Here is a 27,034-nt window from a genome sequence, read left to right on the forward strand (position 1 = left end):
CAGGTGGATTGCACTTGGTACTATGTGGGAGTCAGTGGGACCCTAAGACCCATTGGTCGCAGCTTAACGGGTTGGGTAACTGGTATACTAACCCTGGCCTGAACCCCTAAACCCTTAATTACTTTCTTAGGTAAGTAGGCTACAATGTAAATACACGTAAGTACACGTACTCGTACCGTACTGTAAAATAAAGTGCAATCAAATTTTAATTTTTGGACGAACTATCCCTTTAAAACGCAACGCCGTAAAAAATAATCTAAACGCGACGCGACGCTAAAAAAAACGTCGTTGTGCAGCGAGTTTAGATTAAACGTTTAAATTAAATTAAATTTGACTTAAACAAAAAGGGCAAAAAGGACTTATTCTACTTTTAGCTTTTCATAATTTGGCTGTTAGTTATGGCTATACTATGCTTAGCCTATCTTCCTATATCCTTATATAATAATATTATTTTTTAGACAAATCTTTGACCTAAAAAACATGGGAGGAAAAAAAAAACAAGCGTAGGCTATTTACATCATCAGCCATAGACAGTAAAAGTCATCAGCAAGACTTAAATATCATGCAATGAGTCATTTAAAATAAGTTAAGTCCGACTATTATTAATTTTTGACAGATTCTATAGCCTAATAAATGCCTTACAAAAAAAGAACAAGATAATATTTCTTTATCGTTTAGATTTTAAACTAAAAGTACGAAAAAGGTGTGTCTTTATTTCTGCTACGGTCTTCTCTGATCCACCAGTTTGACCAATCAGCTCTTGCGCCTGCGGTTGCGTCGGTATGACGTATTTATGAAAAATGGCGGCTACCCGCAGCAGTGAGTTTGGTGACTTGGTTCAAATTAAAAAGCAACTTATTTCTATTATAGCGCAATGCAAGGAGAGAGGACTAGTCCACAGCGTGAAATGGTAAAAGCAGTTATATTTAAAATTTAACACGCATCAAGAATGAAGCCAGTTATTTAATTGCACTGCCATAATGGGTGACAGTTAGTTAGCATGACAGCTAACACAATGAAATAAACAGAAATTATGGATGGATCTCAAAACCTGTTTCTGCACGTGATTTATGCTCGTCTGTAGCATGTTGGGCTTTCACACACTAACACCTAGCATGGCAATGGCATGTTGTTTGACGTACCGTGGTACCTTTAACATTATATTCTTTGAAAGACATTGGTGTACCATGTAAAAAATAAATATGACAATCATTCTGCACCAGATATACACCTAAATGTATGTAAATATATACCATAGTATTGGTGGTCGAGGACAAGAAGATAATAACATCTAACGTTACTGGTCATATTCATCTTTGCTCTGCTTCGTTCATCACTGTGCTGTAATGTTATGTTGTGTTTTATATTGTATTCTGCTGTTTAAAATATTTTGTCATTATTTAATAATGTCTTAATTTGTTGTCTGTAATTGCTAAATGTCTACTGAATGCCACATATAGAATCAGAACATAATGATACTGATTGCTAAGTATATATTGTGAAGTACACAATATATATTTATCTGTTTTATGAACGTATACAGTAGTCAACATTTCAAGTTGTCCTAAGACAAGAATGGTATTGTTCAAAATAGTTTTGATCCACTTCAAATGTTGACTACTATATATTAGATTTTATGTATTGCTCTGCAGTGTTTAAAAAGCTGACAATATACCTGTCATTTATGTTTCAGGGCATCTGAACTGGCATTTTCATTGGAGACCCTTCCTCTGAATGAGATCCCTCCACCACCGGAGCTAACTGAGGTCCGTCTGGAGTCTTGCTCAGTGTAGAGCTGGCTATAATATATGTTTACGTGTAGATAATCTGTTTTGCCTGAAGACATTCAGGTGTAAACATTGACCGTCTAGCCCTTTTCTTTTAGGAGGACGCACAAGATTTGGATGCTCTTTGTCTGGCCAAATCATATTTTGACCTGAAGGAATATGATCGAGCTGCATATTTTCTCCGTGGCTGCCGCAGTCAGAAAGCATATTTCCTTTATATGTATTCACGCTACCTAGTAAGATTTGTTTTGAACATGGTTTCTATCACTTTTGTTTGGGAGATGAAATGTGGAAGAAGAACCTGTGTTCTTTTTCATTTTCTCAGTCAGGGGAAAAGAAGAAAGATGACGAGACTGTTGATAGCCTTGGTAAGAAAACAAACATTGTAAACAGTGTTTCCAGCACACCACACACGGTCTCAGCTGCTCCCATTATTAGCATGTGTGTGGTTGCAGGTCCGCTGGAAAAGGGTCAGGTCCGAAACGAAGCCCTGCGAGAACTTCGGGTGGAATTGAGCAAAAAACATAGTGCCGGAGAGCTGGACGGATTTGCTCTCTATCTGTATGTATCAAACAGTGTTCGGGTAACGCATTACTTTTTCAAATAACTAATAACGCAATATCTGAGTTGTTTTTTCAAATAAGTAACGCAAGTTGCTTGGATTTCCCATTTCTGACAGTGCTCCTGTCCCCATGTTGAGAGAAATTGTGATTAATTATCACGGCAATTATCACGGTCATCTAATCTTTCCTAACGATCCACCCCATAAGCAGGCTGTCAAAAAAACGCGTCTCTGTAGGCAGCCTGAAAACAAATGGGTCCAACCACCACTCAAAATCAAAATAAACAGTGAACACCCCTAGATTATAATATTAATGTACATAACTGTTACAGGGTTCTTGCACACTTTTTAAAGTAAAATTTAAGGCTTTTTAAGACCTTTTTAAGACCTGAAGAAATCAAAATTAATACCATACATTAGGGGTGTGCGATATTGACAAAAATATATCTCGATATTTTCACGTTTTGTTGATAAACACAAAACAAAAACAAAATCAGTAAAATATCAACTAATTATTATCAACAATAATTAGTTGATATTTTACTGATTGTGTTTTTGTGCTGGTGCCATGGCTGGTTTAGGCCTGTTGTTGACAGCAGACTCGCGGAGATATTTATATTTTTCATATTCTATGCAGTGGTCAGTTCACAGCAGTGACAGAAATTATTAATTAATGTGCAATATTTGCCACCTTAAATTGATTTATTTATGGAGATTTTTTTTTCTAAACTTATTTAGAGTTATGCATCACGTGCATCACATATATACAGTAATTATACTTATTTATACAATAATATTTCATTACACAATAATTATACAGTACCACTGTTAGCAGTCAAATTAAATCATTCAATCAAAAATCCATCTTTGCAGTGCAGAGTAGACGCAGAAGCAGCCTTAGAAGTGGCATTAATATATAGACTCCATTTACAAATGCATAAATCAAGCTATAAGGTTTTTTTTTAAAAAAATCAATATTCAATATTTAAATGTGAAATGATTTCTTATTTTTTTACTTTTAATATGAAACTAAAACAGCCAGTAGGCGGCGGCAAATCGCTGTCTTAATAAGCGAGTCGAGGGAGTCATTCATTCAACCGATTTGTTCAAACGGGAAAGAAGCAAGTGATTGAATCGATAAAATGACTCGTTCAAGACGCGGATTTCCTTCAAGAAATCATCGCTGTCTGTTGCATTGAGACTCTGCTATGGTTTCATTTTGAAATTCTAGTCGGCGAAATAAAGGGAAAACAAACAAAATCGATAATGTTATGGCTAAAAACTAACTCAAAATGTCACTTTATTTTTAATTTAACTATTGTATAACATAAATATCACACTTGTGCACGGGAAAACGGCACTCTTACTGATGTGATATTCTAATATAACAACATGATATAAATATAAGGCAAAAATTTGGGGACATACCTATAACCATAATAAATACATGTCTATGCCTATAACTGCACACATCACGCCGTGAAAACACGAGAGACAAATGCAATGTCAGCTCACACTTGCAGTGCCTCGTCCATCGTTAAAAGAATAGAATATCATAACAGACAATACACATCGCACACCTCTACGCACATTAACTTACGACTGAACTGACATTTGCCAACTTTCTTCTCTCCTCCTCTCCTGTCTCGCGTGCAGGAGACGGACGTTATTCTGCCGCGAATGTGACGCGAATTGTCACGTGAACAAGCAAATCCACAAAGATAAAAATTAATACGTACGCAAATTAGATGGTTTTAATTTGGAAAACATTAAGATATGACTGAGTCGAAGTGTCATCTAAAATTTAAGACCTTTCATACCTAAAAATAAGACTTTATAAGACTTTTAATGGCCTTAAATTTTAAATATCTAATTTATGACATTTTAAGACTTTTTAAGGACCCGCGGGAACCCTGTGTTAAAGTAAATTTGTTTTAAATTGATAAAAATGGATTTATATTTTTAGAAAAGATTTCTATTTTGAATAAATTCACCAATGAATCCTGAAAAAATAGCCTACCACAGGTTCCAAAAAAATATTAAGTTGTTAACGGTTTCCAACATTGATAATAACCAAGTATCAAATCATCATATTAGAAATGGAATGATTTCTGAAGGATCATGTGACTGAATACATTAGGCTTAATTTAATGTGTAAATAATATTTCTGATTACAGATTGTTGTTTTTTCTGTATTTTAGATCAAATAAATGCAGGGTTGATGAGCTTAAGAGACTTGAATTCTTTAAAAAACAATAAAGTCCGAGTGATTGGTTAGAAAACTGAAGCTGTGATTTGCACATACAAAAAACAAACAAACTATAGTTTAAAAAAAAAAAAACAGTGATGTTCTAGGACTGCTTGTTAACTTTTTGTTAATGTAATCTTGTTTTCCGCCAGTTATGGGGTGGTTCTTCGGAAACTGGATTTGCTGAAGGAGGCAGTGGAGATCTTTGTCGCTGCGACACACGCTCTCCCTCTGCACTGGGGATCATGGCTGGAGCTCTGCAATCTCATCACCAACATCGAAATGGTCCGTCTTTTTCCCCTCATGCTGAGGTAGACACACAAACACACTGAACTAGCTTGTCTGTTTTGTCTTGCTCAGCTCAAGTCCCTGTCTCTGCCCGACTGCTGGGTGAGGGATTTCTTCATGGCGCACATGTACACTGAACTGCAGATGATCAAAGAGGCGCTGCAGAAATATCAGAGCCTTATGGAAGCAGGGTTTGCCAAGAGCACCTACATCATCTCCCAGATCGCCGTGGCTTACCATAACATACGAGGTGAGCGGTAGTTGCGGCCAACAGCAAATTATATATCCCTAAATCAGGAAAATCTTTTATGTTTTTACTAGGGCTGTGCAAAAGTTAATTGCGATTAATCGCATCCAAAATAAAAGTCTGTGCTTACATAATATATTTGTATGTGCTGTATATAATTATTTTGTATATATAAATACCTATGCATGCATGTATATATTTAAGAATTATTTGCGCTTAAATTCTGTATATATACATAAATACATAATCTATATTATATAAGTATTTTATATATGAATAACACATTTTCTTAAATATATACATACATGTGTGTGTATTTATATATACAAAATAATTATATACAGCACAAACAAATATATTATGTAAACACAGACTTTTATTTTGGATGCGATTAATCGCAATTAATTTTTGCACAGCCCTAGTTTTTACTCATTGTTTAAGCATATTACTTTTTACCTTTTTTTCCAGGTTTTAAAATCATTATATAAAAATGCATTATATAATATAGCATTAAAGGAGTAGTTCATTTTTTAAAAAACTTTTGCTGATAATTTACTCACCCCCATGTCATCCAAGATGTCCATGTCTTTCTTTCTTCAGTCGAAAAGAAATTAAGGTTTTTGATGAAAACATTCCAGGATTTTCTCCATATAATGGACTTCAATGGGGTCCAAACGGTTCAAGGTCCAAATGAGAGTTTCAGTGCAAACTGTTCAAAGGGCTTTAAACGACACCAGACGATGAATAAGTGTCTTATCTAGCAAAACGATCGGTCACTTGTTCATCAAAATGAATGAATCTGAGTCATTTGGTTCATAATGACTCGGAAAAAGAAATTAAAATTAATTTAAGTTTCTAAAAAAACAGGATGAGGAAAAGGGTATTATCATAATATGTGTTTCAGAATGATAACACTTTGCAATGAGGTGCCATTTGTTGTTGACAATCATAAACTACACTTGTAAACATGAACTAGCAATGAAAAAACATTTATCAACCATTAAATAGTACATCGTTAGAATTAAAAGTTCTATCTGTTCATTTTTAATGGACCTGAGCTAACATGAACTAAAACAAACCGTTGAATAATGTTAATAAAGATGAATGTATTTCTCATTGATAGTAAATGTTATTTAATGCATGAACTAACCTTCTTGTAAAGTTTTTCCAAATTTATTTATTTTTTCCCCCCCAGATATTGATCAAGCCTTATATCTGTTTAATGAACTCCGGGAACAGGATCCTTTTCGCATCGAAAACATGGACACGTTCTCCAACCTGCTTTATGTCCGGGTAAGAAACTGTTGATCGGGGGTTTAAAGTCGGCCTGAAGTTAATCAACTATTTATCAATTTTCTAAATGTATATTATAGGTCTTATTGATAATTTATCCAAGTATATGTTTCCTTAAATAAAATAATTGGACGCATTTTTTAGTCAAAAACAGACTTCTCTGTCGACGTGTGCAGGACTTCTCCAATTATTTATTCAGCTAAAACGAGCTCCTTTCTTATGATTGACTGTTTGAAATTTGACAATTATTAGCTTTGGTTATGTGAGGCATAATTCATAAGACATTAATTGTCATATTTCGTCAGAATAAGGAAGAAAACACGATTTTCCATTCCATGTGGACTCTATCATTTCTAATCAGGCAAAGGATAGAGTGCCCATACAAAGTTGTCTCAGCCACTGGTATTGCTTTTGGGTCCAAGGGGAATGGGATCTTGCAGGATATGTTTTTTTTGGGGGGGTCAGATTACAATATTCTAGTGTAATATTAATGACGGATTATCTGCTGATATTGTATTAAACTGGAATATAATAGGATAATAGTCATCCAAGTCAATAAGTAGAAATGAATTTCAGTTTTAGTAGATAATATTGTGTTAAGATCCTCTGTTTGTTTGTCTTATTTTTCAGAGCATGAAGCCGGAGCTCAGTTATCTGGCCCATAATCTGGTGGAGATAGATAAGTACAGAGTGGAGACATGCTGCGTCATAGGTGAGGATGAGAAAGAATAGAGTCGAATATATATAAATTAATTGTTAGTCACCGTACATGTCGGTCAGACAAACTCTTGCTGTCTTAAAGGAGTAGTTCAATTTAAAAAAACTTTTGCTGATAATTTACTCACCCCTATGACATCCAAGATGTCCATGTCTTTCTTTCTTCAGTCGAAAAGAAATTAAGGTTTTTGATGAAAACATTCCAGGATTTTCTCCATATAATGGACATCAATGGGGTCCAAACGGTTCAAGGTTCAAATGAGAGTTTTAATGCAGCTTTAAACGACACCAGACGATGAATAAGGGTCTTATCGAGGACCCTTCGAGTCATGACTCAAAAAAAGATTCGTTCATTTTGATGAACGAGTTCGAACAGGAGAGCGCATCCGAACAGAGCAAGGCGAGCATTTGAGCTTATAAATCTTTTTTATTTATTTTTGAAATGGCAGATCTTTTCGCTAGGTTGATAAGAGGGCGCTTTTGTATTGAATTTTTACAAGAAAGCGTGTGTGCATAAAACAGTGCCTCCCAGTTTAGCAAGTTTTCTTCAATGAGGATGTCAGCAAAACAAAACAAAATAGCCTGAGGAAGAAATGGTCTATAATGATATATCCTTGAAATTGAACATCAGCCGTAAAGTCGCTACTGAAAACTGTTTATTTGTTATCCGCTCACAGGTAACTATTACAGTCTGCGGTCTCAGCACGAGAAAGCCGCCCTGTATTTTCAGCGCGCTCTGAAGCTAAATCCACGCTGTTTGGGTGCCTGGACCCTCATGGGTCATGAGTACATGGAGATGAAAAACACATCAGCCGCCATTCAGGCCTACAGGTAACAGAGATGAGATTTTTACGTGTTTATTTGCATTTCCATATGTTCTAACCTGAAAAATATGATCCGGATTGCGGACATCCGAGGCTAAAAAATGAGGGTTAGGGGTTGGGGTTACTGTATGATGATTGAAATCGCCAAATTGCCTTAAACAGTTACTAAATAAACTGCAAAATGTTATGTTTTCCAATACTTTCATGCATGGATTGCTTCTGATATCTGCATGTTAGCCAGGGTTCAAAGTGCCATGAAATGAGAGTGAAAATTGTTGAAACGGTGGTACTTGTTGCCTGGTACCTTTTTATGAATTTTAACAATTTATGGTTGTGAGAACGTCAAATTTCGCGCCTACCGCGTCTAGTTATACGCTTGAACACTTTGAATCCATTTGCGCGTCAAGAGAGAAATTGACGCGTGTAAAAACAAAAGTTTGAAGCGAAACTTACGCGCGTCAGCATCGAAACCCGTTGGCGGCCATCTTTTTTATGTTTATTTTCCCCTGAGATGGGAGAAATAAGGATTTAAGTGTTTTAAGTTTCTGCTAGCTTATTATGACGTAAAAATCGCCATTTTGCCTCATAATAAGCAGAAATTCACATTTCATTCACATTGTAGACGGAAGAGTGATTTCCCTGATGTTTGCGCTTTTCTGGATTAGTGGGAGTGGCTTGCGGAGCTGTGCAATGTGATGCATTGTGGGAGTTGCTGTCTTACATACAAATGCGCCCTTCACTTATTTTCCGCACCAAATTCAAAAATTCTTTTACATTTCGACTACATACATGATCCAATTTCGATAAAGATTAATGGGTGATTAAATTAAATTTTTAGCCTAAAACATTAATGTAATCATACATTGTCTCTTAGACATGCGATTGAAGTGAACAAAAGGGACTACCGGGCCTGGTACGGACTCGGACAGACCTACGAGATCCTCAAAATGCCTTTCTACTCGCTCTACTACTACAGGAAGGCCCATCAACTCCGGTGAGATCACGTACACGAATCATTTAATGCAATATAGACCCGACTCGAGAGAGTTGACTTATGCTGTGTTTGCATCAGGCCTAACGACTCGCGAATGCTTGTAGCTCTTGGGGAATGCTACGAGAAACTGTCTCAGCAAGTGGAGGCCAAAAAGGTGAACAGCACTGGAATAGATCATTTTCTCCCAGAATGTGAATTTGTTTTCCAATCATCCTTTGTTTTTGTGGGTTCAGTGTTACTGGAGGGCTTATTCGGTTGGGGATGTGGAGAGAATGGCTCTTCTAAAGCTGGCTAAGTGAGTGAGGTTTGGTTCAGGATAACGGTCATGGTGTTGTTTCCCGTTTCGCTGAAACCGTATGTTTGCTTTTAGGCTTCACGAGCAGCTGAACGAGTCTGACGATGCTGCGCAGTGCTACATCATCTACATCCAGGATATTTTCTCGTGTGGTGTAAGTTACTGGAGTGTTTGCACGTCATGCATACGTCACATGATTAGCAGAAACATGTCTTGGACTGATCAGATGTGTGTGTGTGTGATCTCAGGAGCAGCTGGAGCATGCGGAGGTGAGCACTGCTCTGCGTTATCTAGGCCAGTATTACTTCAAGAACAGACTGTACGACGAGGCGTCTCTCTGCGCTCAGCGCTGCTGCGACTACAACGACGTGAGTTTCTTCCGTTCATCACCCCTAGATTCATTCACTTCAAAATTAAAATTCTGTTTAGCATTTTGTTATTCATTGATAGCACGATTTAGCAATATTGCTAACACATTAAGATGTTTTAACCCTAAAACTGTATTCTGGACAAATGTGGGCAAAATAGTTTTGATTTATTTAAAAAAAAAAAAATACTTCCCTTAAGTTTGCCTCCTGAACACACAATTTTTTGACTCATTTCTACAATGTTAAGTGGGTAAAAAAAAAACTCCTTAATCTTGTATTTGGGTCAAAAATGGGCACCCATAGAAATGAATGGGTAAAACTGTAATTTAGAGCATTCTAAAATAAGGCAAAATAAGACACCAGGTGACAGGTGATCTTTAGGTTTTAGCTCTAAGAACTTATTGGAATGATATTTTAATGTAGTTTAAAAAAATAAAACCTAAAAATAAGCATAATTTACATAGAAAATATGGTACTTTTTGAAGTAAATAAATTCAAAAATACCCCCAAAATAAATAAAAAAACACCATAAATGGATAGACAAAACTTTATCGAAGACAGTGATATAACATTTATAATAAATAAAAATTAAGATCATACCTGAGTCCTCTGTGCCCACATTTGTCCACAATTACAGGATTAAGGGCTCTAAAGTGAATATGGTTTGAGGGCTACCATGTTTCCAACATGATTTATCTCGTTGTCAGCACGTTTTAACAATTTACTAGGCTAGTTGTTAGGCTTTGCTAGGGATAGCACACTAAAGCCTCCAACATAATTGGGAATCTGGGCTATCCACCTTATTTCTCAACACAGAAGTAAGGTGTTTTCCGCGAATGTGCAAGACTTATATAATATATAAAGGTTCAGTAAACTATAAAACTGTTTATAATTAAGATACTTGATTAAAATAAGATGGTAAGAAATAGCAAGTAGCATAACAGGCTGTTTTGTACAGCTAAAAATAACAAGACAGACACATCCAAATTAATAAGGCTGTGTCCGCACTTACCTGAAAAACAAGGTGGATAACCATAGACTAAAAAAATGGATGATGTGTCCATTGTATAAAACAGAAGCTGAAATTATCCCATAAATTATCCCAAAATAGGATATTTTCCACTTGTGAACTGGTACTTACCAGTGTGTTGCGTTCAAGTGCTTTTGTTGTCGTAATGCGGTAAAAAGATGGAGAATCCAGACCTGTTATTTAGCTAAAACTATTTTAGATTGCTTAAGTCATCTACAACAGCAAGAAAATTCAAAACTCAGAAGGTAAATAATATGCTGTATATTTTTTCTAGATCATGAATAGTATTTAATTTGTTTACCATTCACGACTCTCGCGGTGCTCTCCGCCATTTTGAAATGGTCAAAGGTTATCTCATCTCGGCAACTCGTCCATTAAAATATTCTACGAGTTGCCCAGTGGAAAATACCACATGAGGGGGTGTTCATGTGCATTTTCCACGTCGGCTTTTGGTATTTACCATAATTACCATAGCACATGAACGCAACAATAATGCGCAAATTACATTTGGAGCCAAGCACAGCTGTCAATCATGACGTCACACCCTGTTTTTATAGCAAACTTATTAGAAAAACGATCATTTAAACATCAGCACGATTAAAAACAACCTAAAATGACAAACAATCTTTGGAATAAAATTATTGGATTTTTTTTTTTGTTTGTTTGTTAGGCTTACATTACATCCCATGTGAATACATGTAAAATCAGCCACTAGGGGGAGTTTATCAAACTGTTTTGGCTTCACTTTACGACGTTTGGTGAAAATAGCTTGTCAATTTCTGGCTATTTGTTTCCTCATAGAAGTTTTGGAGCTTGCTTTCTCACTTAATCAACTTTTACTACTAATCAAACTTTTTTATTTTATTTTCAGGCACGAGAAGAAGGCAAGGCTTTGTTGAGACAAATCTCTGCCGTGCGGGAACAAGGAGAGCCTTCCTCTACAGACTTGTCTTTACCCTGCGTCTTCAACCCCCTATCCAACAACACCACTCCAGTCAGGAGAGTCTCTCCCCTCGACCTGTCGTCCATCACGCCCTAACACATCCCAGTCACTTTCCACTTAGAAACTACTCAATTCATATGGTTTAATGAGCTTTGTTCCCATATGCTACACTGTAAATAACTTCCTGTACAGACAAAGGTGGCCATTGTGTTAAATAAAATGCTAAAACATTGAAGGATGAATGTTTTATTGCAAAACTCACCAGGTTATACAGTGGAGAAAAAACACTTAGACATTCAAAAGTGACAAACGAATATGACCAAACTAAATGTGCAAAGGAGCAGCCAACAAGAATGTAGTGCTTAAATCTGCATTTGGCGAATTAATAAAAACTTACATGCTCACAATAACACTGAACCTTGCAACAACAAAAAAATGAAGCAGCACCCATGAAATATTTTTTTTAAAAAGCATGGAGTTAAGCTCAGATTTAATACACATTGAATGCAGGTAAATATTTGGAAGCACTATTATCTTTGCATCTTACTGTTGGATTTGGTTTGCATAATACACACGCAAAAAACTAAGTGACAGATGTTTTTCTGCTATTTACAACGGAGAAACTTGAGCACAAATTAAATGCCTGAAAACTATACAGTGTTTTCAGAAGAAAAGGAATCATTATCATCAAAAAATAAAGCCCAATTATGCGTCAAGGCCACCTGATTATATTAAAAGACTAAAATCTCGCAGTGTCCAGCTCTTAGTACTTGACTCTGCGCTGGATGGGAGTGGACGGAGGAGAGGGCTGGCGTGAGCGCAGCACGCGGGTGTAGGGCGTGTCGACTTCGGGTCTCTGCCGGGCCTGTCGCGAGGGCGTGCGGGAGGGGAACAGTGAGCGGAAGAAGGGCCGTTTTTCAGGAGGCTGGTTCTCCACATGCGCCGCCGCTACCCCGCAGCCCCTCTTCTTGCAGGATCCAGGCGCCTGAGGCGGCGGAGCGCTCTGATACCGAGCGAGCGTCTCGTCTTTCTTACGCAGGTCTGCTTTGACCAGCTGCAGGCTGGTGTGCAGCTCCACCAGCATTTGATCCTACAGACGCAGAAAACAGGGAGGAGAGGGTGGCGAACAGGGTTAGAGAGGCCAGAGGGCAAAAGGTGAGGTGGAAACTGGAACTACCTGTGGTTACATCTTTTTAAATCACACCAATGAGATCAAATCTGGTTAAAGTCGGGAGGTTTAGAACAAGAAACGGCATGTTATGAGGAGGGAGACGTTTAGAGCAAGGCATGCATGCGAATATTTTGCATCATTTTCATGTCATTGGTTGGATTTTGTTCTTAGTAAATATAACCAAAGTCTAAATTAGAGTGAAAGGGGTTAAAGAGAGAATATAGGAAGAAACAAAGAGGGGAAAGATGTTGATGTAGTACAGACAGATCAACTGGGCTGGGTATTTAAAAAAAAAAAATATTTATCAATTTCAATCAATTCTCATTTTTATGAACCGGTATGGATCCTTAAATATCAAAAATCAATTTTTTTAGTCTATTCTGTTCATTCATCAATTGAAGACGGCACACTGTAGCCAGCCTCACATCCAATAAATCACAATAGGCTTTGTGCAGTTTGAAGTAGGGATGGGCAAAAAAGTTTGTGTTTACATAATATATGTGTGTGTAGTGTGTATAATTAATTTGTATATATAAATACCCACACATGCATGTATATATTTAAGAAAAATGTGTTATTAATGTCAAATATTTATATTTATATATAATATTAATTATTTATAAAGTATATACATGCAAATATTTCTTAAATATATACATGCATATGTGTGTATTTATATATTCAAATTAATTATACACACTACATACACAAATATTATGTAAACACGAACTTTTATTTTGGATGCGATTAATCATTGCCCATCCCTAGTTTCAATTATGTCCATTTTATTACAAAACTCAAACAAATACCATTTGTAAACTGTCAAGTAATGTTACAATTACCTGAGGAAAGCCATTGAGTGTCTATAAACTAAGAACAATGACTCTAGACGAGCTACACTACATAGCTCATTTTATATTTTCTTTTTCTCCAATATTTAATGCATGTTTGAATAAATCAGTCAAGTTTTATGAAAGCCACCATTTAAATGGTTATATATACACACACACATATATATATATATATATATATATATATATATATATATATATATATATATATAGAAACATTATCCAATTATAAAGTTCGGAATCGGATTATAACTTCCTAGTGCAATTTAAGTGTTTGTATACAAATCAGTCCATTTAAACCTTCAGTATTTTAGTGTATAGTTTACGGCATTATTTGAGATTTTTCTTTTCTTGAGGAAATTTGCCATGTACTGTACCTGACATCCAAAGTAATCGATAATGAATCGAGTTCAAATCAATTTGTGTCAATACCCAGCCCAATTGAATACCCTCATTAATATCTAAAAAAAAAAAAAACATTATTTTTTCCATTTTATTACAATCAGTCTAATGTGAACTTAAATCACAGCTACATCATTTTGTTCAGGTGGTCTACTAACACGTTTACAAGATTTAATAGAAGACTTTTTTTGTTGTTGTAATTGACATTGTTTACATGCACAAACATCTAGAACACATCAAAGGAAAGGTAAAGTAAAAAGCATAATTGGTGCCCTTTAAATGAAATGTTGGGGCGAATTTAGGGAAGCATGGCGTGACTGGACGTGTAGTGTGTTCATTACCTGTTTGGCGAGTTTGCCGTCTGCTGAGGAGAGCGCGTGACGGAGTTTCTCTCCGTCTGTGTTACGGCAGCACGCTCTTTCTCCCGACTGCAGCTTAACACCCAACATCTGAAGCTCCATCCGCAGCTGCTTCAGGTTCTGCACACAACACACACACCACAAATGGAGTATCCTGTAGATCATGCAAACAGTTTCTGTGCTGGATTTGACAATAGTATCAAATGAAATGCTGGTGAAGAGCAGCTCCGGAGATGAAGCGGACGTGGAAGTGAGACGGCAAATCAATCGCAGAAAACGGCATAAGCATCAAGCGTACTTGAGCAAATGAAATAGGCCAATCTGTGCCACTCTTTGATTCGAAGGCCTCGTTTACGCCTGGTCATCTGATCAACCAAAACTCGAGGGACATCACCGTTTACACCGGGTGTTTTAATCCGTCTCTTTTGTCCACTTTTTAAGAGGGGAGAGTCTATGGGTGGGTACACGTATGAGCTTTTACAGATCTTTCAGTCTAATGGATGAATTAAGCAATTTACAACGGGGGTAGGAGTACATAAGTTTTACTTCTTCCTACTCCTTTTTGCACATGTAAATAGAGGGTTGTTTTTTTGTTTTTGTTTGTCTGTTTTGTTTTTCTTCAAGTATTGGAATGTTTGGATTTTTTTTTTTTTACTTTGTTCATTTTTGTTTTGTTTCTTTGAATTAATATTCCTTGTTTCATTGATTAATAATTGTATTTTTATTTATTATTTACATGTTCAAAATAAAGATCTCAAATCAAATCAAATCAATACAACAATTTACATCTGAACATGACCAGAGACCAGGGACGATAATCGTGTGGTTAAAGGCTGTGTTGAAGGGTTAATTTATCAACTAATTTGTTGGTAATAAACATTTAAACTGTTGTATTTTATGTTGTTGGGTATCACAAAACAGAATATAATCTGAAAAAGTAGGTACTATCTTACAGCGCTCTGCAACGATTCTCCTTTTCCCCACAATGCATTGCATTATGTCACCTTAGGGAGAGAATTTACCAAAGCCTGCCTTGAGAGCATTGAAAGTGACGAGAGTATTCAGATAAATAGAGAGCATAGATAACAAGCAGCTAGATACGGCCTTTCAATGTACTCGCATCCCAAAATGCTTTTATGACGCAAAATTACTGTAAACAGTCAGTTTAGTTTGGTATTTTACTCTTAAAGCCCTATTTTAAGATAGTCCCTGATGAAATGGAACGGTTAAGATTGAAATTTGGACAAATGCTGCTGTCCCGAGAATTTTAGGTTTGTGTGTTAGCACTCCCAACCTACACAATGGTTGTCTATGTGCACTGGAACAATCATTCATAAAACGCATTAAACTTTAGTTTACAAAGACATGAAACTCACCGAGTGGTCTGGGGTGTTCACCAAAATCGCTGCAAAAGATGCTTTCCAACAGGTTTTATCGTAGTTTTTGTCCAAAAACCAGTTGGAAAGCCTCTTTTGCAGCGATTTTTGTGTGAGCATATCAGTTATAAAAAAATATGAATTAAAAAACAAACAAAGCAGAAGCACTGACCCTCTGGCCCTCCTCCAGTTTCCGCTCCGCTGTAGTTGTCAGGGATCCGGTGGCGGCCGTCAGTGGGAGGTTCTCCTGGAAACGCTTCAGTTCTGAAGAGAGAGTGTGGATTCAGTGGTTGTAGAAAAGTGCCGTCAGGTAAACACATTTTTTTTAACTTGTAAAATAGAGTCTTTAAACCGTAACCTGAACCTTTTCCAATGTCGAATGCAAAACTCACCAAGTGTTTTCAGGCGCAGTTCTGTTTGTTTCAGGTCCAGCTCAGCTTTGCACTGTTCCAGCTCGGCTTTACACTGCACGAGCTCCACGCTCTCGTGATCCGATTCTCGTTTGTGTGTTGAGGCCAGGCGCCGTGAGCGTCGGGGACCGTTGACATCACTCAGAGATGAGAAAACAGGAGCTGGGACAGTATTGCCCTCTTCCTTTTCCTTAAGAGCGGCAGTGAGCTCTCTGATCTCATCATCTCGCTCCTTCAAGAAATGACCAAATCAAAACCATCAAGATCACATCTTTTAATTTGTCCTGCAATAATAAAGTAACATCAGCTTTGGAAAATAGAGTGTAAAGTTGTATTTAAAAACAAATAAATAAAAGTTAATTTAATATAATACATGCACACACTTTTTTTATAGAAGTTAACATGCAGCAACAATGCATTCAATTGAAAGACTGGAGTAATGATGCTGAAAAGGAACAAATTACATTCAAATTACAAAATAAAAATAGTAAACAAAGTTATTTGTATATAAGGCCCCCGATATAATATCGGCCAATATGGTACATTTTTGGTCACTGGTTGTGAATTGTGCTAAAATAACATTGCCTTATCTTCTCTGAAATACTTTCCACATATTCAGATGACATAAACCAGACTTTCAATAAAAAAAATAAATAAAAAAAAAAATAAATAAATAAATGTTTTCTGTGTTGAGACGAATCTTGTACGATGTCCTAAACTGCCTGGATAATCACACAAGGCGTGCCGTCGTCCGTTAATGACACGTCCGATTCGCGAACTAATGACTCCTTTGAACGGATTCACTTTAATGAATGGTTAAAACTGATCTGTCCAACACTGAACTCAAGAGACATAAATCAGAAACACTGTACAATAAGTTTCCGTTTAATAAAGTCTAGCTACAACATTATTTATGTGGATTAACTCCATGACTAAACCGGTCATTCTAGAATGATTCATTCTTTCCAAATAATGATTCATTTTTTCTATTTGGAAAGAATAAATCATTCTAGAATGACTGGTTTTGTCATGGAGTTAATCCACATAGAAACTAATATTGTACTAATAAACGGTCATTTCTTGGAAAGATTTTTTTGCTGACAAAAAAAAAAAAAAAAAAAGAGCTGTGGTAAATAAGTTATATAGATTGTTCATATATAGATCTATCCCTCACAGCCTCCCTTTCATACCTATCATGGTTCTGCTCTGATTAATAAGCTCTATATTAATTTGATAATACTAGCAAGCCCGATATTAAAAACAAGAACAATATTAATAATACATTAGAGGGAAAACATGCCAATTATCGTATTGATATCGTCAAAGACATCAGCGATATCGTCAATACTCTACTTGGACAACCCTAATCCTTAAAATAATCATTTCATAAATTGTGCCATTATTATTAATAATAAATCTGATAAATTGGATGCTAATACCAGGTGTAAACAGGGTGTTGGTTGAATTGTCAGTGTAACCGCTCCCTTCACACCACTGACCTCTAGCTCTTGGCTGTAATAGTTCTTCAGGCTGTTTGTCAGGTTGTTAATTTTGTTCTCACATCTCTTCTCCATCAGATCCCTCTCGCCCTCCAGGGTCTCGCTGCACAACAAGGGAGGAACACAACATCAAATTTACAATTAAATAACTTTATATTGTGTTACAGTACGATTATCCATAGAAGCACTAGGTACCTGAAGTCATCCTGCATGCAGTTGATGACCTCCATCATCTCGGCGCAAACCTCCTCTCGAACCTTGGCCTCGAGGTCCTCTTTCTCCTGCCGCTGACGCAGCACCTCGCGCTTCAGGACATCGATGGCCTTCAGGAGCGCCTGCTCGACATAACCAAATCCAGAAGAATTATGAAATATTTCACTATCGGTAGGGTTTAAGGAGGATTTTTTAAGCTTTATGGTAAATAGGGTTTCTGGGACATTCACAAAGAAAATAGAAAGTATAGAATGAATGACTCGTTACATCAACAGTCATAGTGATTTTCTACAGAAAAGAAATGAAAACTCCAAGCAAAATAACTTAATATGCATTTCAAAGATTAATCAATGAAGCCTGAGTGCTTAAAAGATCCAAAGGTGCTTTAATCATGCACAAGAAAGTATTTTACATTTTGTTTACCTGGACTTTCAATGGAGGGTCAGAAACCTCAGGTTTCATTAACTATAAAACCGTATTCTGGACAAATGTGGGCAAAATAGTTAAATACTTCCCTTGACCTGAGCTGTTCTTGGCTACTTTTCCTAAGTTTGCCTCCTGAACACACACTATTTTTTTGACTCAATTCTACAATGTTAAGTGGGTGAAAAATAACATCTAATCTTGTATTTGGGTCAAAAATGGCCACCCATAGAAATGAATGGGAAAAACTGTAATTTAGAGCATTCTAAAATAAGCCTCCAGGTGACAGCAAAGTCACTTCATCTTTAGGTTTTAGCTCTAAGAACTTATTGGAATGATATTTAATGTAGTTAAAAAAAAAATAAATAAATAAAACTACATAGTTATTAATTTACATAGAAAATATGGTACTTTCTTAAGTAAATAAATTCAAAAATACCCCCAAAATAAAATAAAAAAAACCTAAATGGATAGACAAAATTTTATCGAAGACAGTGATATAACATTTATAATAAATAAAAAGTCCTCTGTGCCCACATTTGTCCACAATTACAGGATTAAGGGCTATAAAGTCAATACGGTTTGAGGGCTACAAAAGTCTTAATTTGTGTTTCAAAGTCAGATTTGGCATGAGTAAATTACAGAAACTTCATTTCAAGATGAACTGTCCTTTTAGTTATCACAAACAATTATTCTCTCTTATTAACCAAATTAAAGTGGATTTACATCAGGATCAAACATGGTGATGTCTCCTTCCTCATCACTGTCCTCATCCTCCTCCTCCTCCAGTAAAGTGGTCTCGTGTTGAGCTTGCTGCTCGCGAAGCAGGGACAGGATGTACGCCACACGAGTCTTGCTGCAAGGCCCATGTACCAGCTGAAACATGAAAGATGTTTGTGAATGGACATTGTTTAAATGGCGTTCTGTGTCCAGAAGAGGAGAGATGATAAAAACGTTTTTCAGAGCAAGACGCATCACCTGTGTGGCAATGGCAGAGAATTTGAGCGCTTGGAGCGTTTCATCGTAGGTGGAGGCGCAGGGGTTGATGTTGACCACCATGCAAGAGCGCCCGTGACCACAGAAGAAGCTCTGGAGGACCCTGGTTAGCTTGCTGTCTCTGAAAGGAACGACCAGCGGAGGACGAGACCTGTGGAAATGACAGAATAATGGCTGTTTTGACTAGGTTCGGTTTGCTTTTCCACTGCAGTTTAGTACCGCTTCAAAGATGGTTATAGCTGCGCTGCCTCTACTGCTCTAATGGTTCTTGATTCTCCATGTTTTTCACTGCAAGACAAAGTTTGTTTCTAACGGGTTTGCCATCTTGGGTCATTTTTGTACCGGTATGGTATGCTTGGAACCTCAATCAAGGTGGTACTATTTAACCCTCTGGGGTTGTTCGGCCCAAATGGACCCGAAGAATTTAAATAAAATATTTGTAAAAATCACAGCTTCGTCGGAATGGTCCGAAATTTGGTGACTTTGTTGGTATTTGGTAAAATGTGAAAATACTGAGTTTTTTTGTGCATACAATCTACAAATCAGCCACGATCTGAAGGGGAAAACATCAAGAGTGCAAAACAGACACATCCAGACACATACACAAACAAACACACTTTTATACACCAACACACAAAAAAAATTCAGATTATACATGTGTTTTGCATTTTTAAAATGCTCAGTTTGTCCACCAGATGGCATCCATCTCATTTCAAAAATTGCTTTTATAAGGCCTAGGCTTGACTCTAAAATGAAATACAGCTTTAAAAAAAAAATTTTAAAATATTTTTTCTGTTATGTTCAATGGGGGAAAATTTTGTCATAATTACTGAATTATAACTAATTATAATTTTTTTTTTTTTTTTTTAAATATCAATCCCACACCGAACACCCCGAGTGTGACTCTGAAACGAACAACCCCAGAGGGTTAAGTGAGCCGTACAATGCAGTGGAAAATCATTATAATGGTTTTGAAAGTTGTTGGACAACTAGTGTACCATCATGACCCATCACACTGTGTAAATTGTGACGCGTTTCACACTCACTTGTTGGTTTGATTGTGCCTCAGAGCGCTGATGCAGCGTCCCAATGTCAGCAAAGAGGTGTTGATGTTGTTCGCCTCTTTCATTCTCTCGCCATTCTGCTGGACTTTGCAGCGCTCGGACCCCGCCAAATCACACACAGAGAGCCTGCCGGAAGTAACAATTTCAAATCAAATCCTTTTGAGAACTGAACAGCTGACTATCTTTTAATCGCCAGAGTAAATCTAAAGGGTTCAGTCCAATAGACACAAAAAAACAACTCACTTATGAAGAAGCACACAGTTAATGTGGAAAGACTCACTCGCTGATTCTGGTCACATGTCCCAACTCTGCTTGTGGCTTGACATGTAGAACACGGATGGTAAAGATACTGTGGCTGAAAATTGAAAGAAAATACACAACAGAATTCAATTATTTTTCAATTTAATAAACTGTATACGTGTTGTTGAATAAATAAATAGCTAAATACATGTACACTTTAAATCTATTTCAAATAAAAAGATTCTGATTCATGATTGCGTTCCCAAACTCCAGTCATCCAATTCAAACACAAGATAACATGACAGCGTTTATTTCATTTCATCTGCGCAGCCTAAGATGCTAATCATTTATGATGTAGGAAAAAGAGCCTGATTGCAGCAACGCATTTTTATTAGATATTTTGGCCCAATTTTGTTCTCTTAAACAGTGTTGTAAGCGATATTCCAATTTTGCATGCAACTATGGGTGGAAATGGCTATTTTCACTGATAGATCCAGTTATTACATTATAATTCAATTATTATTAGAAGTAGGGATGAGAATGATTAATCGACAGTCGATAATTGATCAAAGAATTTCGATCACGTTAATTTGTTATAGATTAAACTACTGCAGTAGGTTGCGTTGCGAGTCTTGAAGCAATGACATGAATTTCACTGAGTGGCAGCAATTAAACATTTTACCACCTGGGGGCAACATTTGACGAAATACTCAGTCGATTTCAAAAGAAGAATCTGTCGTGCCTGACCCCAGATCAATCAACATCTTTCTCAACAAAAATCAGTAGACTGGTGCAGAAGTTGAATGGGAGTTACTAGCCATTTTTTATAAGGCTTTGTTAAGTAGCCTAATTAATTAATAGGTAGGCTAATCTCTCTCACCCTCTTTCTCGACTCTGTGCCTTGGATAGTTTTGATTTACATTTTGACAAAACCTGTCAGATCTAAGTAATGTTTTTGGTTAAGTTATTATTTAACATAATTCTTTATTATTTTGGAACAAACGAGGGTCTCCGTCTAAGAACGCCGGCTTTAGAGCACCGCAGCGCATATATGTTCAAGTTTAGCCAAACCGAATGTCCAGTTTAACAGCTACAAGCTGATCTTGTAATGATAAAAAAAACACTGTATTTTGCATTTTCATTGCATTTTTAATTTATAAAAAGTTAAATAATTAATTTTTATTAATGATTAATCGAATGCCCATCCCTAATTATAATGTCAAAACATCTTTTAAAATTAAACCTATGCATGGATGAATGGTTGACAAATACATGCATTTAGAAAGTGGAGTGAATTTTTTACTTATGATGGCATTATGGGTGTGATGACATCAAGCAGGTACCTGCGGCTGGAGTTTTGGTTTAGGTGAGTAGAGGCAAAGCTTTGGTTGCGTTGTCCGACTTTAAGCACTTTCCAGGCCTCTTCTGCACTTTGTACTTGAATCCAGGTCAGATCTAATTGCAGGACATGAATGATTCAATAGAATTAAAAAGGGCAAGTAAAAACAATATATTTAAATCAGTAATTGAAAATGGTAATTTCAGTACTCTTCTGTGATTCTTACCCTTTACATACGGGTTTCCATGTTTGTCATCGCTGAGGCGTAGCGTGGCTCTCTTGTGGGACTGAAGTGAAGGCAGAGTGTCCAGGAGATCATAAAGAAATTCGTTGTAGATCTCATAAAATGAGACCCACACTGAGAAACGCACTCCCTCCTCAAGGTCCTCCCCACCACTGAGACCCAGGCCATTTGTCTCCAAAAAAATGCCATCTGAATCTGTAATACAAAAAAAAAAAAAAAAAAAAAAAAAATTTACATTTGGATTGACATTGCTCTGAGAAACTTCACATTCGATATCCTTTCATTTCAATAGGAATCCAAGCAATTGAGACTTTCAAGTGAGAGTGAAAGATTTCCCCACAGAGATCTTGAATCGGGGTTCACAAAAATTCATCATGCTGACCAAAAGAAAACTGCTTGGTTTGAAAGTGGTTATGCAATAGAAAAATTAACTTTTTTTGCCTGCAAAATTTCACTAACATGACTGCACCTGATATGTTAGCAAGAACTACATGTAGCTCAAAAATTAAAGCTGGAATGTGTCTTTCTTTCCCGGGGAACTACAATCTCTTTGTTTGAGTGGCTTACGAGTACCGGGCAAATGGGACAAGTGTCATGATTTCCGCAATTCTTTTCAGTATGAAGTGGGGTGAAATGTCAGATAGTTCCTCACCCTCCAGCTGTGTTGCTATTTGACTGGTTGCTGAGAGTCCACCGACGCCACTGTCCCAGGACAAACCTGCACGCAGCCTAGACTGATGTCCACCTGTGCTTTCCTCCTGAACAGGAAGACAATTCAAGACAAGAAAAATCTGAAACCACTAAAGGACAAAAAGGATTATTTTCATTAAATTTTGTTTTTTTACAGAAACACGGAATGACCAATATCTCAAGAATCACCACCAGCTTATAATTATGTTTAATATTACATCACATTTTCATACATGGTTGACACATTTTTTTTTTCTAATGGCTAAAGTTCATAAAAATGCCCGATCCTCGAGCAGTGCCAAGTGTGCCATTCTCACAATATAATAAACACCTTTTATACAGAAAAATGTGTGTGTTCATGCTTAGTGAATGAGAACCAATGGCTGTCTTTATGAATGGGCCTTTGAATCATTGCTTCACCCGATTGATACGGTCAAATCAGGCATTCGTTCAAAAAAAGAAACCCCACCAAATGCAATCTATAGACTACTGCTGCGTTCACGTGATATGGAAAATAGGATATTTTCCACATGTGAACTGGTATTTACCAGTGTGTTGCGTTCAAGTGCTTTTGTTGTCGTAATGTGGTAAAAAGATGGAGATCCAGACCTGTTATTTAGCTAAAACTATTTTAGATTGCTTAAGTCATCTGCAACAGCAAGAAAATTATTTATCAAAACTCAAAAGGTAAATAATATGCTGTATATTTTTTCTAGATCATGAATAGTATATATTTTTTACAATTCACGACTCTCGCGGTGCTCTCCGCCATTTTGAAATGGTCAAAGGTTATCTCATCTCGGCAACTCGTCCATCAAAATATTCTACAAGTTGCCCAGTGGAAAATACCACATGAGGGGGTGTTCATGTGCATTTTCCACGTCGGCTTTTGGTATTTACCATAGCACATGAACGCATCATATATCACGCACTTTGTTTTTTTCCATCACGCAGTTTTTGCACAAATGACCTTTGTTGGTTATGTGGTTATTCAACCATTTTAATTCTTTGTTACCTCTTTCAGCAAAGCATCACGACGCATTTCCTCAGCACGGACCTCACCAGAGTCCAGCTTACGGACCTCCATGCTCAGTACGGGCTTGAGGTCCATGGCGGAGTACAGTCGCCCAGACAGCTTCATGAATACAGACACTAACGCCCGCGGCAGCAGACCCGCCTCTCCACCGGACCCTGTTGAATCACAGCACACACATTTCTTTAGGAACCAGTTCTACATAAATAAATGCACCAAACCAACATGCTGAAATCCAGAACAGTGCGTCATGGCCGTGTTACCCTGTATGGTGTAGGTTTTGCCCGAGTTGGTCACACCATAAGTATAGAGGAGGCGGTTTTCTCCACGCAGAACGTCTCGTACCATCTCCCTTATGGTGTGATCATAAATCTCCTGCTGATTGGTTTGCGGTCCAAAAATCTGCACAAAGAAAAAAATTCACATGATGCTGCACATTAAAAAAAAATGTAAATTAACTTACATTACATTTGATGATTTCCTTAATAATCGATGCATTACCTTGGTAAAGGTAAACCTGTGCAGGCTTTGAGAGACGCCTCTCTCGGCACTCTTCATGTTACGGGAGTCTTTCGGCGCTCTGAGGAGCAGTGTGTCCTCAGATTGCACATTTACACAACCCTGAACGGCACAAACATTACAATAAAGAGGTCATTGTTTGCCAACCAAGCCATTCCTTCCTTGAAAAAGTGTTTCCCAAAAGTGTCAAATTCCTTTACCTGCTCATCTCCCCGCTCCTTCTCCGCCTCGGTAAGAGGACGGATCCGTACGAAAACCTTCAGCTTCTCTGATGCATCATCAGCGCTGCCTCTTCTGCTGACGTCACTCTTGATCTGGACAGGCTGCCAGTCACACAGATGAAAGACCCATTAACGTCACAGATCTGAGGCATTGCACGTACTAATAGGTTTTCCATTGAAAATGCATCTGCGTGTGGCGCATACCGTACCAATAAGATCTACAGTATGGTTATACCTGCAATTTACTTTCAGTGTTAAAGATAAATGTTCCTTGGTAGAATCATCATATTATAATCCGGCACAGACAACTGAAAATTTACTCGCAATTGCTGTCCTGCTGCAAAACATTCCTAGTAAAGCAAGGAAACTACAATTTACTTCAACAAGAACATTATGAACGACACTCGTCTCATGCGTGGAGATGGAAAAACAAGGTATTTGTGACATGCAAAGATTTATTGTATAAAGATGTAAATTAAGCAAAAGAAAAGGTATGAGAAGGATTGTCGCGATAGTCAAACCAATTAATCTCATGATAAAGAAATATAGACCATTTCACAAGATGTAAACAACACTGGTCCAGAAGCACTTCCTGTTTCAGTTTTTTAACACTACATAAAAGCTGGGATAAAATACAACCAAAAGAACATTTAAAACTGAATCAAAAAGTTAAACAACATCTTTAAGATATTTTCTTTACATGTGAAATAAAGAAAACAGTTACAAACTGAAACTGGAAGTGCTTCTGGACCAGTGTTATTTACATCTTGTGAAATGGTCTATAAGCTGTCGGTCGGTTAGTCGGCACAATCCTATCACACAAATAAACACTAAAAAGTACTACCAAGAGAACAATAGATATTAGAAAACCTTAAGAATTACCCCGCGGTTTCACAAACAAGGGGTAAACCTAGTCCCAGGCTAAAATGGATGTTTGAGCTGTTTTAACTGAAAGCAACTTGCGCTGACATTTCAATATATCCATGCCATTGTTTTTGATGCACACCAGTAATGTTTTTTTTTCCTACAGCATGAAACCACACCTAAGTGTTCAAATAGCTTGCCACAAGATGTGATGACTCATAATGTTTTGAGCATCTGATAAAGCATGTATACAATCCACGTTACTAGTATAATTAAAAGGCCTTAAATATCGCATGTGACAATCAATAGTTAGCTAATATTTTTTGTTATGAGGTTAACGTTATTGTCAAAAGAAATGACCAATTCTACCAATCAGATTGTCATATAAGCTTTGAGGCTTTATAAACGTCCACACCTAACCTAAAAACAATGCAAACATAGTGTTGGTTGCACAATCTGATAGTTATTCGTCACAACACCTGAACCTGCAGAAATAAAGTATATTTATCAGTCAGAGCACAAGTTTACGGTGCATCATACCTGTTTAGTGGGTGTTTGAGAATCTGCAGCAGGGGTTATGACGGAGATCTCTGGCAGAGGAGACGCAAACCGTGGACCTCTTATGAGAGCTCCGATATCAGCAGCTGTGGACTCAAACACGGCTCCACACTCTTCCTCATCGGACAGAACACCGTATGGAGACGCCAGAGCCATTATTTATGACAGACCTAAATTACAGATGAAAACAAGTTAAGTTACACTTAATAAACGGATAACATATTTACTGTCAGGACGTTTATGAATGGACAACTAACATTAACGTTAAGTTACTTATAGACAAAGTCAATCGGCTAGCCAGCTAAGTTAGCTGCACTTCAGTTCAACGACGCTGTTTTGAGCTAAGTTAGTTGTTAAACAATGAATGTGCATTGTGACATGATCAAAAACAAAAGAACGAGAATAGATGAGCAGGAAACCGCATTTCTACAATTCACGTTAATATTTATTCTACTGACCGGAGGCCGTGTTTGCTAGCTAGCATCGCATATTTAAAAATACGTAAACATTCTTACCTTATGTATGATGTAATCAAGGGGAAAATAAGATCCAAACGTGATTGTTATGTAAATGACTCCAGTCAGCTAGGCTAAATATGTGTCTCGAAAATCAGAACATCTAACCTAAACACAGTTAGCGTTACTACTGTAACTAAACTAAATTCGTGTGTCCACCTGCATGGCTAACCGACGGTTACAGAGACGACAACAGTTTTCGAACACCGCGGTCAGTGAGCTCCACCAATCACCGCGCACCAGAGCACCTCTGTCCAATCAGACACGCCTGAGGACATACTTGGCTTTTGATTGGTCACCATGTTGGCACTTCTTCTACTCCAAGGAGGTGTTGCTACTTGGAACCCTGAGGTGCGTTCCATTCGACAGGGTCCCTCCCTACGCAGTGTTCACTGCTCCCTACTCCCTTAACACGTTATATCAGTTGAAGTGGACTTCACTGACTTCTTGT

At 37.2% G+C, this 27,034-nt stretch overlaps 2 protein-coding genes across 2 annotated transcripts; one reads left to right on the forward strand and one right to left on the reverse strand.

Moving 5' to 3' along the window:
* The first annotated feature begins 756 nt into the window (after window positions 1–756).
* cdc23 (CDC23 (cell division cycle 23, yeast, homolog)) lies at window positions 757–11,831 on the forward strand. The gene is made up of 16 exons (XM_039677061.2): window positions 757–910; window positions 1,694–1,766; window positions 1,886–2,023; window positions 2,113–2,155; window positions 2,243–2,348; window positions 4,750–4,882; window positions 4,958–5,135; window positions 6,328–6,425; window positions 7,056–7,137; window positions 7,820–7,973; window positions 8,841–8,960; window positions 9,039–9,114; window positions 9,194–9,255; window positions 9,331–9,409; window positions 9,504–9,623; window positions 11,525–11,831. Exons 1-16 carry the CDS (start codon window positions 801–803, stop codon window positions 11,690–11,692), a joined length of 1,740 nt encoding a protein of 579 aa, XP_039532995.1. The 5' UTR covers window positions 757–800; the 3' UTR covers window positions 11,693–11,831.
* Window positions 11,827–26,772, reverse strand: kif20a (kinesin family member 20A). The gene is made up of 19 exons (XM_039677060.2): window positions 26,584–26,772; window positions 26,051–26,238; window positions 24,626–24,748; window positions 24,408–24,527; window positions 24,170–24,308; window positions 23,889–24,064; window positions 22,836–22,941; window positions 22,166–22,378; window positions 21,944–22,055; window positions 20,641–20,715; window positions 20,343–20,486; window positions 19,279–19,447; window positions 19,027–19,176; window positions 17,860–17,999; window positions 17,665–17,767; window positions 16,148–16,397; window positions 15,928–16,019; window positions 14,362–14,499; window positions 11,827–12,686 (listed from the first exon to the last, which is right to left on the reverse strand). The coding sequence occupies exons 2-19, from the start codon at window positions 26,222–26,224 to the stop codon at window positions 12,360–12,362; spliced, it is 2,751 nt and encodes a 916-aa protein (XP_039532994.2). The 5' UTR covers window positions 26,225–26,238; window positions 26,584–26,772; the 3' UTR covers window positions 11,827–12,359.
* Window positions 26,773–27,034: the final 262 nt, after the last annotated feature.

Source organism: Pimephales promelas, chromosome 19 (assembly GCF_988280905.1).
Source record: "Pimephales promelas chromosome 19, fPimPro1.hap1.1, whole genome shotgun sequence".
In the NCBI taxonomy this organism is placed as follows: Eukaryota; Metazoa; Chordata; class Actinopteri; order Cypriniformes; family Leuciscidae; genus Pimephales; species Pimephales promelas.